Here is a 14,333-nt window from a genome sequence, read left to right as displayed (position 1 = left end):
GCAGGAAACCAGCAGCTGTGAGGGAGGCACGCCGACACCGCGTGGAAACAAAGCCCTTCCTTCGCCAACAGTTAGGTTATAACGTGGCCTGAAATTCACAGATGATGTGGGCCCCAAAGTCGGGAAATGGTGAGGTCCAGAAAGAACTTGTGTTTACTGAACAGATGTGGGCCCCACAAACACAGGAAGCTCTGCTTCAGCAGAGGGGCTTTTTGGTTCCGAGACAGCAAGGGCAGGACGGGTGGCCACGGTTACTGTCCCCATGGACTGTGCTTGGTCAGCCTCCGGGCCGCCTGGGTCCCTTTCTGCAGACGCCTATCACAGTCAGTCCCTTCCAAATGTCCCCTGGGGGACACAACGGCCCCTCCTGAGGACCGTGGCTCCACAGCGGGACCCGTGGCAGGGATGCAGGCCCTGCCTCCCCTGGGCCTCTCCGCTCTGCACGCTCCTCCCTTCTGTTCACCACAAACAGGCAGGAGCCAGCCTGGGTCCATCCGGCCAACTCCTGGTGGGCTTGCAATCCCAGCGCCGACCCAGAAAACCTTCCTCCAGCCCCTCAAACGGCGCGGAGTGCCTTCCCCTCTCTGTTCCGCTCACCACGTACTTGTTGACAGGCCACACGCCCTGATGGGAACCTGGGCCCCTGGACACTGGGACTGCATCTATCTTGGCCTCCCGCCAAAGTCCTTGCCCCGCACAGAGCAGGCACTCAGGAAAGATGACGTGAGTGGAGGGGCAGGGTTTCATGGCCCCGCCAACATTGGTGAAGGATTCTCTTCTCTCAGCGGGGCCTGATTTTCAGATTTCACAATAATGACTTGGCCATTTTCGAACACGGACAGGGATCAAATGATCATTCTGTAATCCCCCCAGCAAAGCAAAGCGGCTTGCAGCGGTGTGTCCCTCCACTGGCTTCAGGCCCCTGCTGGTGAGATGATCTTGTTCCGGGTCTCACAATTTCACCCCAGGGCGCACGATCTACCCACAGCTCACAGCCAGATGCTATGGGTGTGACTGGGCTACTGTGCAAAGAGAGATGTTCTGTCCCCTTCTCTGACCTCCCCTAGCACAGGGTAAATCCCAACCAGAAGGAGGCCATGTGAGGCACCGAGACTGCGCACCCCTTTATTTTTTAACACCAACAGTAAGTACCAACTTAGGAAATTACCAGAGGATCCTGGACACGGGATTCTCACCAGAATTTTGCAAATATAACAGGTTTCAGGCCACGCCATTTGTTGTTTGTTTTTTTTTTGTGACGGGCACCACCTAGGCCACGATGTGGGGCACTGACGGGTCCCGTGACAGGCGCCGGGAAGGCAAGTGGGCAGTGGGAGAGAACGACAGCTACTGCAGAGCAGGTGCGTCCATGGGGCACAGTCTGGGCTCCCCCTCGGTCAGCAGGCACACGGCCCTCCCGTTCCCCTGCCCCAAGCCACTCACCTCGTTCTCGCTGAGAACAGTCACACCGAGCGTATTCAGAACCGTGATTTCTAGTTGGCTAAACAGAGGGTCGAACACCCAGCAGTGCCTTCTGGGAATCTGCGGAAGGGAAGAATGAGTTCTATCAACCCAAAGATCTGTGTGCAGACCGTGTGCAAGACCTACGGGGAACTGATCAAGAAGAATACAAAAATGTACCTGGCACTTTTCCAGGAAGAGAAGCAAAAACGTGAGCTGGTATCTAGCTATGACGCAGGTGGCAAAATTCCCAATGCCGTAACATACACACTTCAAGCGGCAGGTTCCCGGGACTGGGGACTCCCCTGGGATGGAGCCGGGAGTCACAGCAGCCTCATCTGGCGAGGAGTCAAGATGCAGGTTTCCAAGGGCTTCCGGAAGAGTCCCCTCAGGGGCCTTCAGTTGTTCCAGATGTTTTGTAAGACAGCCGTTGATGGTTTCTGAAAGAGCAGGCCCCCGGAACACAGTCAGAGGGCGTGCTCTGACCCAGTGAACCGGATCCGTCACCGAAGTCCACAGATCCAGGGAGAAAAGGGACAAGTTGGGAAAGGCTTCAGCTCCTCAGGGAGAAGGCCGCGGGCCTCACTCCCAAACATGCCTGGGAGGTACGGCCAGGCCCACAAGCACCACAGGCTGTCCCGGGTCCCTGCATGCCCCCCCCCCCCCACACCTGCAACCCCTGAGAATGTTCCAGCAAAAAAAATAGGCTTCATTTATGGGCACAGTTTCCACCCAGAACTGTAATGTGAACTGTGTCTAATTTAGTAGGAGGTACCTGGTAAATGTGGGGTATGCTCTGAAGTACCTACTTTTTGATTATAACAAAGAACAGAGGAACAGAGCTCTCAAAATCACACTATAAACGGCTGGGGATAGGAATATTTCATGTCAAAAGTTCAAAGAAAAAAAGGCTGGGGCTCTTGGAGTCTAACAAAATACACTCGTTTAAATCTTCTCACACGGCAGTGGGTTCTTCTTATCTCTCATTTTATTACACTGGCACTGAATTTTTTTGAACAAATCTGTACACAAAACAAAAAGCAAAGGGCCATACGTTCCCACAGTAAGACACCGATTTTCCCTTGCTGCAAAGCTATCTTGAAATAAGACCCCCGGCTCGGAAAGGCTGCATGCAGAACTGGCTCTTTCAGTCCTTGCTGCTGAAAGTCCTGGTGGAAGCTTTTTGGGAGAAATTTGACAGCAGATATCAAGCTGGTCACTGCCTGTCACTGAAGAAGTCCACTTCTGGGAATATGTCCCGAGAGGATAATCATCCTGTATTTGGTAAGAGCTTTACGCATAAAGGTGCTCACCAAACAGTTACATGTAAGAACTAAAAAAACAAAGGAAACAAACAAAATGTCCCTCAATAAAAATTCTAACTGCTGTCCGTTCCCTCCCCGTATTAACATTTATGTTGCCACAGACTATTTAGGAAGAGGTTACAACTGCACGGGGAGAAACAGGTCTACGTGGCAATGTTGAGGCAAAGAGCACAGCAAGAATAGATATCAACAATGACAATGGCAATGGATGTTGACAGCCTTCCGTGCCCAGGCAAGCACTGTCCTGAGCACTTCACCAAACAGCCTCTTTTAATCCTCAAAATTACACCACAGATGTGGTGCACGCTGTCACCTCCCTTTCACAGATACAGAAACTGAGGCTCAGGGCTAGTAAGTGCCAAGACACACGGCTGTGAGCAGGAAGTCAGAATTAGAACCCAGCTCTGTGAACAAAAATCTCACCAAATGTGGACTGGACTCCTTTCTTCGCCCACATTCAGGCCCTCCTCCCACACCCTCCACCCAGCCCTGGCCTCTTGGTACCCACCTAGTGCCAGACTCCAGAAATCAGACAGAAGCAGGTCCTCCCTGTTAAGAGAAAAAGGCACAATCATCTCCCAATCTTCTCCGGGCCGCCCCCTCAGGGACCCTGCTCCTGGCCATGAGCTGGATGCAGGAGGATGGAGCACCCTCACACACAGGGCTCACAGCGCCTGCCCTGGGGTGGCAGGCGCAGGATCCACAGTGCGCATGTCCAGAACCAGCCCAGTACGGCCAGTGCTCAGAGAGGGCAGAAGGGTTGCTAGAGGACGTCCTGATTCCCAAGGACCCCTCTGGGTCTCTTCTGTATCCCTGGCCCACACCATGGCCTGGCACAGAGGCCGAGCTCCATAGACAGTTGCTAGACGCACAGATTGAGCCTCTCTGAGCTTTAGCTTCCTCACCTCTAGAATGGGGAAAAGGATCGTCCCTCTCACGCAGGGTTACAGAAGGGATCAAGTGGGTCAACACGCAGCAATGGCCTCACACATAGGAGGGACTCAATAAACAGTCTTTGTTATTACAAATAACTCCAAGGTGAAAGTCAAAGGAGAGACGAAACCAGTGTCTGGGTTTCTTTATTCAAGTCAACTGGCCTACGCAAACCCCTAGCTGAACACAGTTGACAGTGATTTAAAACGAACTTGGTGAAATGTCCAATCAAAAGACATACAGTGGCTGAAAACACAATACCCATCCATGTGCCGCCCACAAATGACTCACTTTGGACCTAAGGACAACACTGACCAAAAGTGATGGGACAGAAAAGATGTTCTGTGCAAGTGGGAACCAAGACAGAGCTGGAAGAGCTATAATCAGACAAAACAGAATTCAACAGAATTAAACACATACCAACATTTGTGAGACGCAGCGAAAGTGGTCCTAAGAGGGAAGTTTATGGCGATACAGGCCTGCCTCAAGAAGCAAGAGAAGTCCCAAACACACACGCTAACGTGACACCTTGTGACCTAGAAAAAGAAACGAAGCCCAAAGTCAGTAGAAGGAGGGAAAGAACAATCAGAACAGAAATAAATGAAAGAGGGACCAAAAAAAAAAAGAGAAAAGATCAGGGCGCCTGGGTGGCTCAGTTGATTAAGTGTCTGACTGTTGATTTTGGCTCAGGTCATGATCTTGGTCTTGAGATCGAGCCCTGCATCAAGTTCTGCACTCAGCGTGGAGTCTGCTTGAGATTCTCTCCCTCCCTCTGCCTCTCCCTCGTGTGCGCGTTCTCTCTCTCTCACAAATAAATAAATCTAAAAAAAAAAATAACAAAATTGACAAACCTTTGGCTACACACACCAAGAAAAAAAAAGAGGGGACTTAAAATCAGAAATGACAGAGGAGATATGACAACGGACACCACAAAAAACCAAAAGCTCAAAGGGACTACTGTGAACAGTACACAGCAACAATGTGGACAACCTCAAAGAATCAGCAATTTATTTATTTATTTTTATGCTAAGTTTTTATTTAAATTCTAGTTAGTTGGGGCGCCTGAGTGGCTCAGTCGGTTGAGTGTCCGACTCTTGGTTTTGGCTCAGGTTGGGATCTCAGGGTCCTGGGACTGAGCCCTGTGTTGGGCTCCAAGATCAGCAAGGAGTCTGCTTGAGACTCTCTCCTCTCCCTCTGCCCCTCCCGCTCGTGTTGTCTGTCCCTCTCTCTCATATAAGTAAATAAGATCTTATAAATAAATAAACAAATAAATTCTAATCAGTGACATACACAATGTAATATTAGTTTCAGGAACAGAATTCGGTGATTCAACACTTACATAACTGAAGACCCAGTGCTCATCATATCAGCAATTTATTTATTTATTTATTTTAAAGATTTTTATTTATTTATTTGTCAGAGAGAGAGAGAGAGAGCACAAGCAGGGGGAGTAGCAGAGGGAGAGAGAGAAGCAGGCTCCTCACTGAGCAAGGAGCCCGATGTGGGACTCGATCCCAGGACCCTGGGATCATGACCTGAGCCGAAGGCAGACGCTTAACGACTGAGCCACCTAGGCGTCCCTCATCATATCAGCAATTTAAAACCTCCCAAAAAACCAAGTTCCAGGACCAGACGCCTTTAATGGTGGATTCTACCATTCAGAGAAGAATTCATACCAATCCTTCTTAAACTTTTCCAAAAAACAGAAAAGAAAGCTTCCAAACTCATTTGCTGAGGCCAACATTACCCTGATACCAAAACCAGACAAGGATACCCCAAGAAAAGAAAATTACAGGCCAAAATCCCTGATGAACATAGATGCAAAAATGTTCAACAAAATACTAGCAAACCAAGTTCACCAATATGCTGAAAGGATCATATACTATGATCAAGTGGGATTTATTCCAGTAATGCAAGGATGGTTCACACGTACACATCAATCAAAGTGATACATCACATTAACAAAATGAAGAATAAAATCATGCGATCATCTTGAGAGATGCAGAGAAAGCATTTGACAAAATTTAATATCCATTCATGATCAAATTCTCAACAGAGTGGGTATAGCGGGAACATACCTCAACATGATAAAGGCCACATATGACAAGCCCACCGATAACATCACATCCAATAGTGAAAAGTTTCAGCTGTTACTATTTCCTCTAAGATCCTCTAAGTTAAGAACTTTCCTAATCTTTCCTAGCCATTTTTATTTAACATAGTATTGGAAATCCTAGGCAGAGCAATTACGCAAGAAAAATAAACAAAAGGCATCTAAACTGGAAAGAGGTAAAACTGTCACTATTTGCAGATGACATATAAGGAAAACCTTAAAGACTCCACTGAAAAACTGCTTGAACTAAAGATTGAATTCAGTAAAGGTATAGGATACAATTATCAATACACAAAAATCCGTTGTGTTTCTATACACTAATAACGAACTATCAGAAAATGAAATTAGGAAGATGATCCCACCTGAAGTTGCATCAAAAAAAGAATAAAATACCCAGGAATAAACTTCACCAAGGAGGTGAAAGCCTATATACTGAAGACTGTAAGAAGTTAAGGAAAGAAACTGAAGACAACACACGTAAATGGAAAGATATTCCATGCTCATGGATTAGAAGAATTAATAGTGTTAAGTTGTCCATACTTCCCCAAACCATCTACAGATTCAATGCAATTTCTATCAAAATTCTAATTCCATTTTTCACAGAAATAGAACAAAGGATCCAAAAATTTGTATGAAACCACAAAAGACTCTGAATAGCCAGAGCAATCTAGAGAAAGAAGAACAATGCTAAAGGCATCACACTCACTGATTACAAAGCTAGAGTAATCAAAACCATCTAGTATTGGCATAAAAACAGACACACAGATCACCAGAACTGAAGAGAGTGGCCAGAAGGAAACCCACACATCTATGGTCCAGTACCTTATGACCAAGGAGCCAAGAATATACAAGGGGGGAAGAACAGTCTCTTTAATCAATGGTGCTGGGAAAACTGGACAGTCACATGCAAAAGAATGAAACCGCACCACTATCTTACACCATACACAAAAATCAACTCAAAATGGATTCAAGACTTGAATATGAGACCTGAAACCATAAAACTCTTAGCGGAAAACATAAGGGAAAAACGACTTGACGTAGGTCTTGGTAGTGATTTTTTTAACCTGATACCAAAAGTAAAAGCAATAAAGAAAAGTGTGGGACTACATCAAACTAGAAAGCTTCCAAACAGCAAAGGAAACCATCAACAAAATAAAAAGGCAACCTACTGTATGGGAAAACATTTGCAAATCATAGATCTGATAAGGGGTTAATATCCAAAATATAAAGAACCCATGCAAACAGCAAAACAAAGCAAAACCAAACCAAAAAACAACAAACAACCGCACAAACAATAATTAAAAAAATGGGCAGATCCAAATAGACATTTTTCTAAAGAAGACATACAGATGGTCAACACGAACATGAAAAGATGCTCAACATCATTAATCAGCAGGGAAATGCAAATCAAAAGCACAATGAGACACCACTTCACACCTGTTAGAATGGCCATTATCAAAAAGATAAGAAATGATAAGTGCTGGTGAAGATGTGGAGAAGAGGAAAACCCTTGTGCACTGCTAGTGGGAGTGTAACTTGGTGCAGCCACTACGGAAAACAGTATAGAAGTTCCTCAAAAAAATTAAAAATAGAACGACCATGTGATCCAGCAATTCCCTTTCTGAGTATTTATGTGAGGAAAATGAAAACACTAACTCAAAAAGGTGTATGCACCCCTTTGTTTACTGCAGGATTATTTACAATAATGAAAACACAGAAACAACCTAAGTGCCCATCAGTGGATGAAAGGATAAAGAAATTGTGGTAGATACACACAATGGAATACTACTCAGCCGTAATAAGAATGAAATCTTTCCATTTCCAACATGGATGGACTTTGAAGGCATTATGCTAACTAAGTAAAACAGGTCAGACTGAGAAAGACAAATACTATAACTCACTTAGACGTGGAACCTTAAAACAAACAAAACAAGAACAAAAAACTGAGTTCATAGATAGAACAGATAGGTGATTGCCAGAGTGAGGGGGTTGGAGGTGGGAGAAATGGGTGAAGGGATCAAAAGTAAAAAGAAAATAAACCCAATTATAGCATCTTTTTTTTTTTTTTTTTAATTAAGTAAGCTGTACCCCCAACGTGGCTCAAACTCATAACCCTGAGATCAAGAGTCGCATGCTCCACTGACAGAGCCAGCCAGGTGCCCTGAATACTAGCATCTTCCGATGCTCAATGTTTTGAGAAAGGCTAAAGTAATTTAATCTATGATATTTTGAGGGATATGTATATATTTGGCAAACTTAAAAAAGAAAGAACAGACTTCAGAGTCAGACACTCAGGTCTGTATCTGGTTCTAATATTTACTATGACATTGAGCAAGTTACTTCTTTTTTTAAAATTTGATTTATTTATTTGACAGAGAGAGCAAGAGAGAGCGAGCACAAGCAGGGGGAGGGATAGAGGGAGAGGGAGAAGCAGGCTTCCAGCTGAGCAGGAAGCCCAACATGGGGCTCCTGGGGTATGACCTGAGCCGAAGACAGATGCTTCACTGACTTACCCACCCAGGCATCCCTACTATTAGCCTCTTTTGTGCCTTGTTTCCCCAACTCCAAGGATAATATGAATATTTACTTTTAGCATAGCTTTTATTTTAAAAAAATTTAAGAATAGTTTTTAAAATTAAATGAGATACAGATCACTTAGAATAGTACCTACAACAGTAAGCCCTCAATAGATACTTTTTTTTTTTTTTTTTAATCTTATTCTGGGGCGCCTGGGTGGCTCAGGCAGTTAAGCAGCTGACTCTTGATTTCGGCTCAGGTCATGATCCCAAGGTCCTGGGATAGAGCTCCGCATCAGGTTCTGCGCTCAGCAGGGAGTCTGCTTGAGGATTCGTTCTCCCCCTCTGCCCCTGCCCCTCCCCTCTCTAGCATATGCGTGTGCACTCTCTCTCTCTCTCTCTAAAATAAAATAAATAATTATGTCTTAAAAAAAATCTTATCCTGAACATTTGGCTGTTGCATAATCATGCGCATTGTAACTTTTCATATTTGGGCATTACCTATAGTTTACAAAGCACTTTTATACACATTCTCTTATTTGAGTCACCGATAATGGTCCTGGGAGAAGAATTTGTTTCTATTTTATAGAGAGGAAAAAAAAAAACAGACTTAGAGAAGGGGTGTGTTTTGTTCAAGGCTTCAGAGCTAACAAATGATCTTCTGATTCTCAGTCCAATGGAGGAGAAAAAAAAAAAATCCAAACACTGTAACAAGAGCCAAAGAAGGGCATTACATAATGATAAAGGAATCAATCCAAACAGAGGATGCAACATTTGTAAATATTTACCTGGCCAAGAGAGGAGCAACTAAATATGTAGAGCATATACGAACACACCTCAAAGGAGAAATCAGCAGCAATACCTTGGGGGACTTTCATACCTCATATCAATGGAATCATCAGCCTCAGACAACAAGGTAATTTGAGGTACTTAACAGATACACACAGAAGCCTCCGTCCAAGAGTAGCACATAGAATACACTCCTCTCAAGTGCACATAGAACACTCTCCAAGCTAAGGGGTAGACGAACCATGAGAGACGATGGACTCTGAAAAACAAACTGAGGGTTCTAGAGGGGAGGGGGGTGGGAGGATGGGTTAGCCTGGTGGTGGGTATTGAGGAGGGCACATTCTGCATGGAGCACTGGGTGTTATGCACAAACAATGAATCATGGAACACTTCATCTAAAACTAATGATGTAGGGGCGCCTGGGTGGCTCAGTCATTGAGCATCTGCCTTCGGCTCAGGTCATGATCTCAGGGTCCTGGGATCGAGCCCCACATCAGGCTCCCTGCTCAGCAGGAAGCCTGCTTCTCCCTCTCCCACTCCCCCTGCTTGTGTTCCCTCTCTCGCTGTGTCTCTCTCTGTCAAATAAATAAAAATTAAAAAAAATAAAATAAAATAAAAAAATAAAATAAAAATAAAACTAATGATGTAATGTATGGGGATTAACATAAGAATAAAAAAAAGAAAAAAAAAAAACACTCTCCAAGCTAGACCATACATTAGGCCACAAGTCAATAAATTCAAGAAGCCCAGAATTTTCCAAAATGATGACTGAAATCAAATCGAGCATCTTTCCAACCACAGTGGTATGGAAGGAGAAATCAATTACCTGAAAAAAACTGGAATTTCACAAACATGCAGATTAAACAACATGCTACTGAACAACCAATGGGTCCATGAACAAATCTAAAGAGAAACCAAGAAATACTTTGAGACAAATGAAAATGGAATACAGCATAGCAAAATTTATGGAATGCAGCAAAAGGGGTTCCAAAAATGGGGCACCTGACTGGCTTAGATTGTGGAGCGTTGTGACTCTTGACCTTGTGGTTGAGTTTGAGCCCCACACTGGACATAGAACTCACTTTATTTATTTTTTTTTTAAGAGTTCATTTATTTGAGAGAGAGAAAGAGAGACTGAGCACAAGCAGGGGGAGTGGCAGGCAGAGGGAGAAGGAGAAGCAGGCTTCCCGCTGAGCAGGGAGCCTGATGCAGGGCTCAATCCCAGGATCCTAACATCATGACTTGAGCTGAAGGCAGAGGCTTAACTGACTGAGCCACCCAGGCACCCCTAGAACTTCCTTTTAAAAAACCAGTGGTTCTAAAAGGCAAGTTTATAGTGATACAGGCCTAACTCAAGAAACAAGAAACATTTCGTTAAATAAGCAACCTAACTGTACACCTCAAGGAAACAGAAAAAGAACAAAGGAAGCCCACAGTTAGTAGAAGAAAGGAAGTAACATATCAGAACAGAAATAAATGAAATACAGACTAAAAAGACAATAGAAAGATCAACAAAAGAGCTGGTTCTTTGAAAAGAACAAAGCTGACAAATTTTCAGCTAGACCCAAGGTAAAAAAAAGAATGAGGACTCATAATCAGAAATGAAAGAGATGTTCCCACTGATACCATAGATATACAAAGGCTCATAAGAGACTACTACAAACAATTACACCCCAACAAGTTGAACAATCTAGAAAAAAAAGGATAAATTCCCAGAAACATACAACCTTCCAAGACTGAATCACGAAGAGACAGAAATTCTGAACAGACCAATTACCAGTAAGGAGATTAAATGAGTAATCAAAAACCTCTCAACAAACAGAAGTCCAGGACCAGACGGCTTCACTGGTGATTTCTACCAAATATTCAAAGAAAAATGAATACCAATCCTTCTCAAACTTTTCCACAAAAACAAGAGGAAGGAATGCTTCCCACCTCATTTTAGGAGGCCAGCATTGCCTTTATTAAAACCTGCCAAGATGCCACAAGAAAAGAAAATTACGGACCAGTATCTGTGATGAACATAGATATAAAAATCCTCAACAAAATATCAGCAACCCAAATTCAACAATACAGTAAGAGGTATGATCAAGTAAGATTTATTTCAGGGATGCAAGGGTGGTTCAACATCCACAAATCAATCAAAGTAATACGCCACATTAACAAAATGAAGGATAAAAACCATACGGCCATCTCAACAGATGCAGAAAAAGCATTTGACAAAATTCAACACCCATTTTGATAAAAGCTCTCAACAAAGCAGGTATACAGAGAACGTAACTCAGCATAATAAAGGCCATACATGACAAGCCACATCATATTCAATGGTGAAAGCCAAAAGCTTTTCCTCTAAGATCAGAAACAAGACAAGGACACCCATTCTTGCCGCTTTTATTCAACATAATAGTTCGCCCTTGAACAATGCAGGGATCAGGGGTGCCAAACCCTTGTGCAGTTGAAAATCTGAGTATACTTTTGAATCCCCCAAAACTGAACTACTAATAGCCTACTGTTGACCAGAAGCCTTACCAATAACACAAAGAGTCAATTAACATATATTTTGAATATTATATATATTATGTACTGTATTTTTACAACAAAGTAAGCTAGAGAAAAAAAAATGTGATTAGGAAAATCCTGATGGAGCTAGAGTGTATTATGCTAAGCAAAATAAGTCAGTCAGAGAAAGACAAATACCATATGATTTCAGTCCTGTGGAATTTAAGAAACAAAACAGATCAACAAATGCGAGGGGCAATACAAAGAACAGAAAAGGAAACAAACTATAAGAGACTCTTGATAGAAAACAAACTGAGTGTTTGATAGAGGGGCGCTGGGGGGAGAGGGACTAGCTGGGTGATGGGGATTAAGGAGGGCACGTGTTATGAGCACTGGGTGTTGTATGCAAGTGATGAATCACTGAATTCTCTTGAAACCAATATTGCACTGTATGTTAACTGACTAGAATTTAAATAAAAATTTGAAGAGAAGAAAAGAAAAAAAAAAAAGAAAATCCAAAAGGACAATACATTTACAGCAATGTCTGTAGTTACTGAAAACAAAACAAAACAAAACAAAAAAACAAGAACATGTATTAAGTGGACCGACAGTTCAAACCCACGTTGGCCAAGGGTCAACTGTAGTACTGAAATCCTAGCCAGACCAATTACACAAGAAAAATAAATAAATAAAAGGCATCCAAATTGGAAAGGAAGAAGTAAAGGTCACTATTTTCAGATGATATATTATATGTAGAAAACCGTAAAGACAACACCAAAAAACTATTAAACAAATTCAGTAAAATTGCAGGATAAAAAATACATAAAAATCTGTTGCATTTTTATACACTAATAATGATCAGAAAAATAAATTTAAAAATCAATCACATTTACAACTGCATCAAAAAACCCCAAATACTTAGAGATCAATTTAACCAAGGAGGTGAAAGCCTATATACTGAAAACTGTAAGTTAAAGAAACTGAAGACAACACAAGTAAATGGAAAGACATTCCATGCTCATGGATTAGAAGAACTAATAGTGTTAAAATGTCTATACTACCCAAAGCCATCTCCAGATTCAACGCAATTCCTATCAAAATTCCAATGACATTTTTCACAGACATAAGGCAAAGAATCTTTAAAATTTGTATGGAACCACAAAAGACTCCGAATAGCCAAAGCAATCTTTAAGATAGAACAAAGCTGGAGGCATTAGGCTCCCTGGTTTCAAACTCTATCACAAAGCTGTAGTGATTGCTGGCCTACTGTCATAAAAACAGACACAGATCACCAGCACAGAAGAGAGAGCCCAGAAGGAAACCCACACATCTATGGTCCAGTACCTTATGACCAAGGAGCCAAGAATATACAAGGGGGGAAGAACAGTCTCTTTAATCAACGGTGCTGGGAAAACTGGACAGTCACATGCAAAAGAATGAAACTGTACCACTATCTTACACTACAGACAAAAATTAACTCAAAATGGATTCAAGACTTGAATATAAGACCTGAAACCATAAAACTCTTAGCAGAAAAATTAGGGGAAAAGCTGCTTGACATAGGTCCTGGCAGGGATTTTTTTGGATCACACTCCAAAAGCAAAGGCAACAAAATCAAAAATAAATAAGCAAAACTACATCAAACTAAAAAGCTCCTGCCCAGCAAAGAAAATCACCAACAAAATAAATAGGCAACCTACCACCTGGGAGAAAAGATTTGCAGATCACAGATCTAATAAAAGGTTAATATCCAATATATATAAAGAACTCATACAACTCAATAACAACAACAAAAAACAAACAATGTGATCAAAAAGTGGAAGGATTATCCAAATGGACATTACCCAGAGAAGACACACGGAGAGCCAACAGGTATGTGAAAAGATGCTCAACATCATTACTCACCAGGGAAATGCAAAAAAAAAAAAAAAAAAAAAAAACACACAACAAAAAACAAAAACAACAACAACAATGGGATATCACCTCACACTGGTTAGAAGGGTTAGTATCAAAAAGGGGAGAAATAACAAACATTAGCGAGGAGGTGGAAGGAAGGGAACCCTGGTGCACTGTTGGTGGGAATGTAAGTAAGTGCAACCACTGTGGAAAACAGTATGCAGGCTCCTCAAAAAATTAAAGGTAGACCGACCCTACAATCCAGCAATTTCTCTTCTGGCCATTTATCCAAAGAAAACAAAAACACCTATTTGAAAAGATATATGAGTCCCCATGTTCATTGCAGCATTATTTATAATAGCTAAGACAGGAGGACAACCTATGTGTCATGGAGGGATGAACTGATAAAGAAGATGTGGTGTTATGTATATAAAGTGAAATACTATTCAGCCATAATAAAGAACGAAATCTTTCTGTTTGCAACAACACGGATGGACCCTGAGGGCATGACGCTAAGTGAAAGAAGTCAAAGACAAATACTGTACGACATCACTTTTACATGGAATCTAAAAAACCAAAAAACTGAACTTAAAGATACAGCCAACAGATTGGTGATTGACGGGCAGGGGGATGGGTGTGAAATGGGTGACAGAGGTCAAAAGGTACAAACTTACAGGTATAAAATAAGTAAGTCACAGGATGTAATGTACAACATGGTGACTATAGTTAATAACACTGTATTGCAAACTTGGAATTTGCTGAGAGAGTAATCTTCAAAGTTATAAGAAAAAAGTTTTGTAA

At 42.3% G+C, this 14,333-nt stretch overlaps 1 protein-coding gene across 6 annotated transcripts in view; it reads right to left on the bottom strand.

Annotated features, from left to right (window-relative positions):
• Positions 1-14,333, bottom strand: part of SRRD (SRR1 domain containing) — a 29,988-nt gene that overhangs the window by 13,834 nt on the left and 1,821 nt on the right. For 3 of the 6 annotated variants that reach the window (XM_064578582.1, XM_064578583.1, XM_064578585.1), the window contains exons 2-5: positions 4,140-4,255; positions 3,295-3,335; positions 1,642-1,901; positions 1,444-1,542 (exon numbers count right to left, since the gene is read on the bottom strand). In XM_064578582.1, the coding sequence (XP_064434652.1) occupies positions 1,444-1,542; positions 1,642-1,901; positions 3,295-3,335; positions 4,140-4,255 (516 nt within the window). Of the gene's footprint in view, positions 1-4; positions 1,023-1,443; positions 1,543-1,641; positions 1,902-3,294; positions 3,336-4,139; positions 4,256-14,333 lie in introns of those variants that run through there. The other 3 variants (XM_064578584.1, XM_064578586.1, XM_045887425.3) reach the window with 3 other exon arrangements.

Source organism: Mirounga angustirostris, unplaced genomic scaffold (assembly GCF_029215605.1).
Source record: "Mirounga angustirostris isolate CCGP_5_RB_7025 unplaced genomic scaffold, mMirAng1.0.hap1 SCAF_14, whole genome shotgun sequence".
NCBI lineage: Eukaryota > Metazoa > Chordata > Mammalia > Carnivora > Phocidae > Mirounga > Mirounga angustirostris.
The sequence above is the reverse complement of the archived record's forward strand: the minus strand, read 5'-3'. Positions and strand labels throughout refer to the sequence as shown.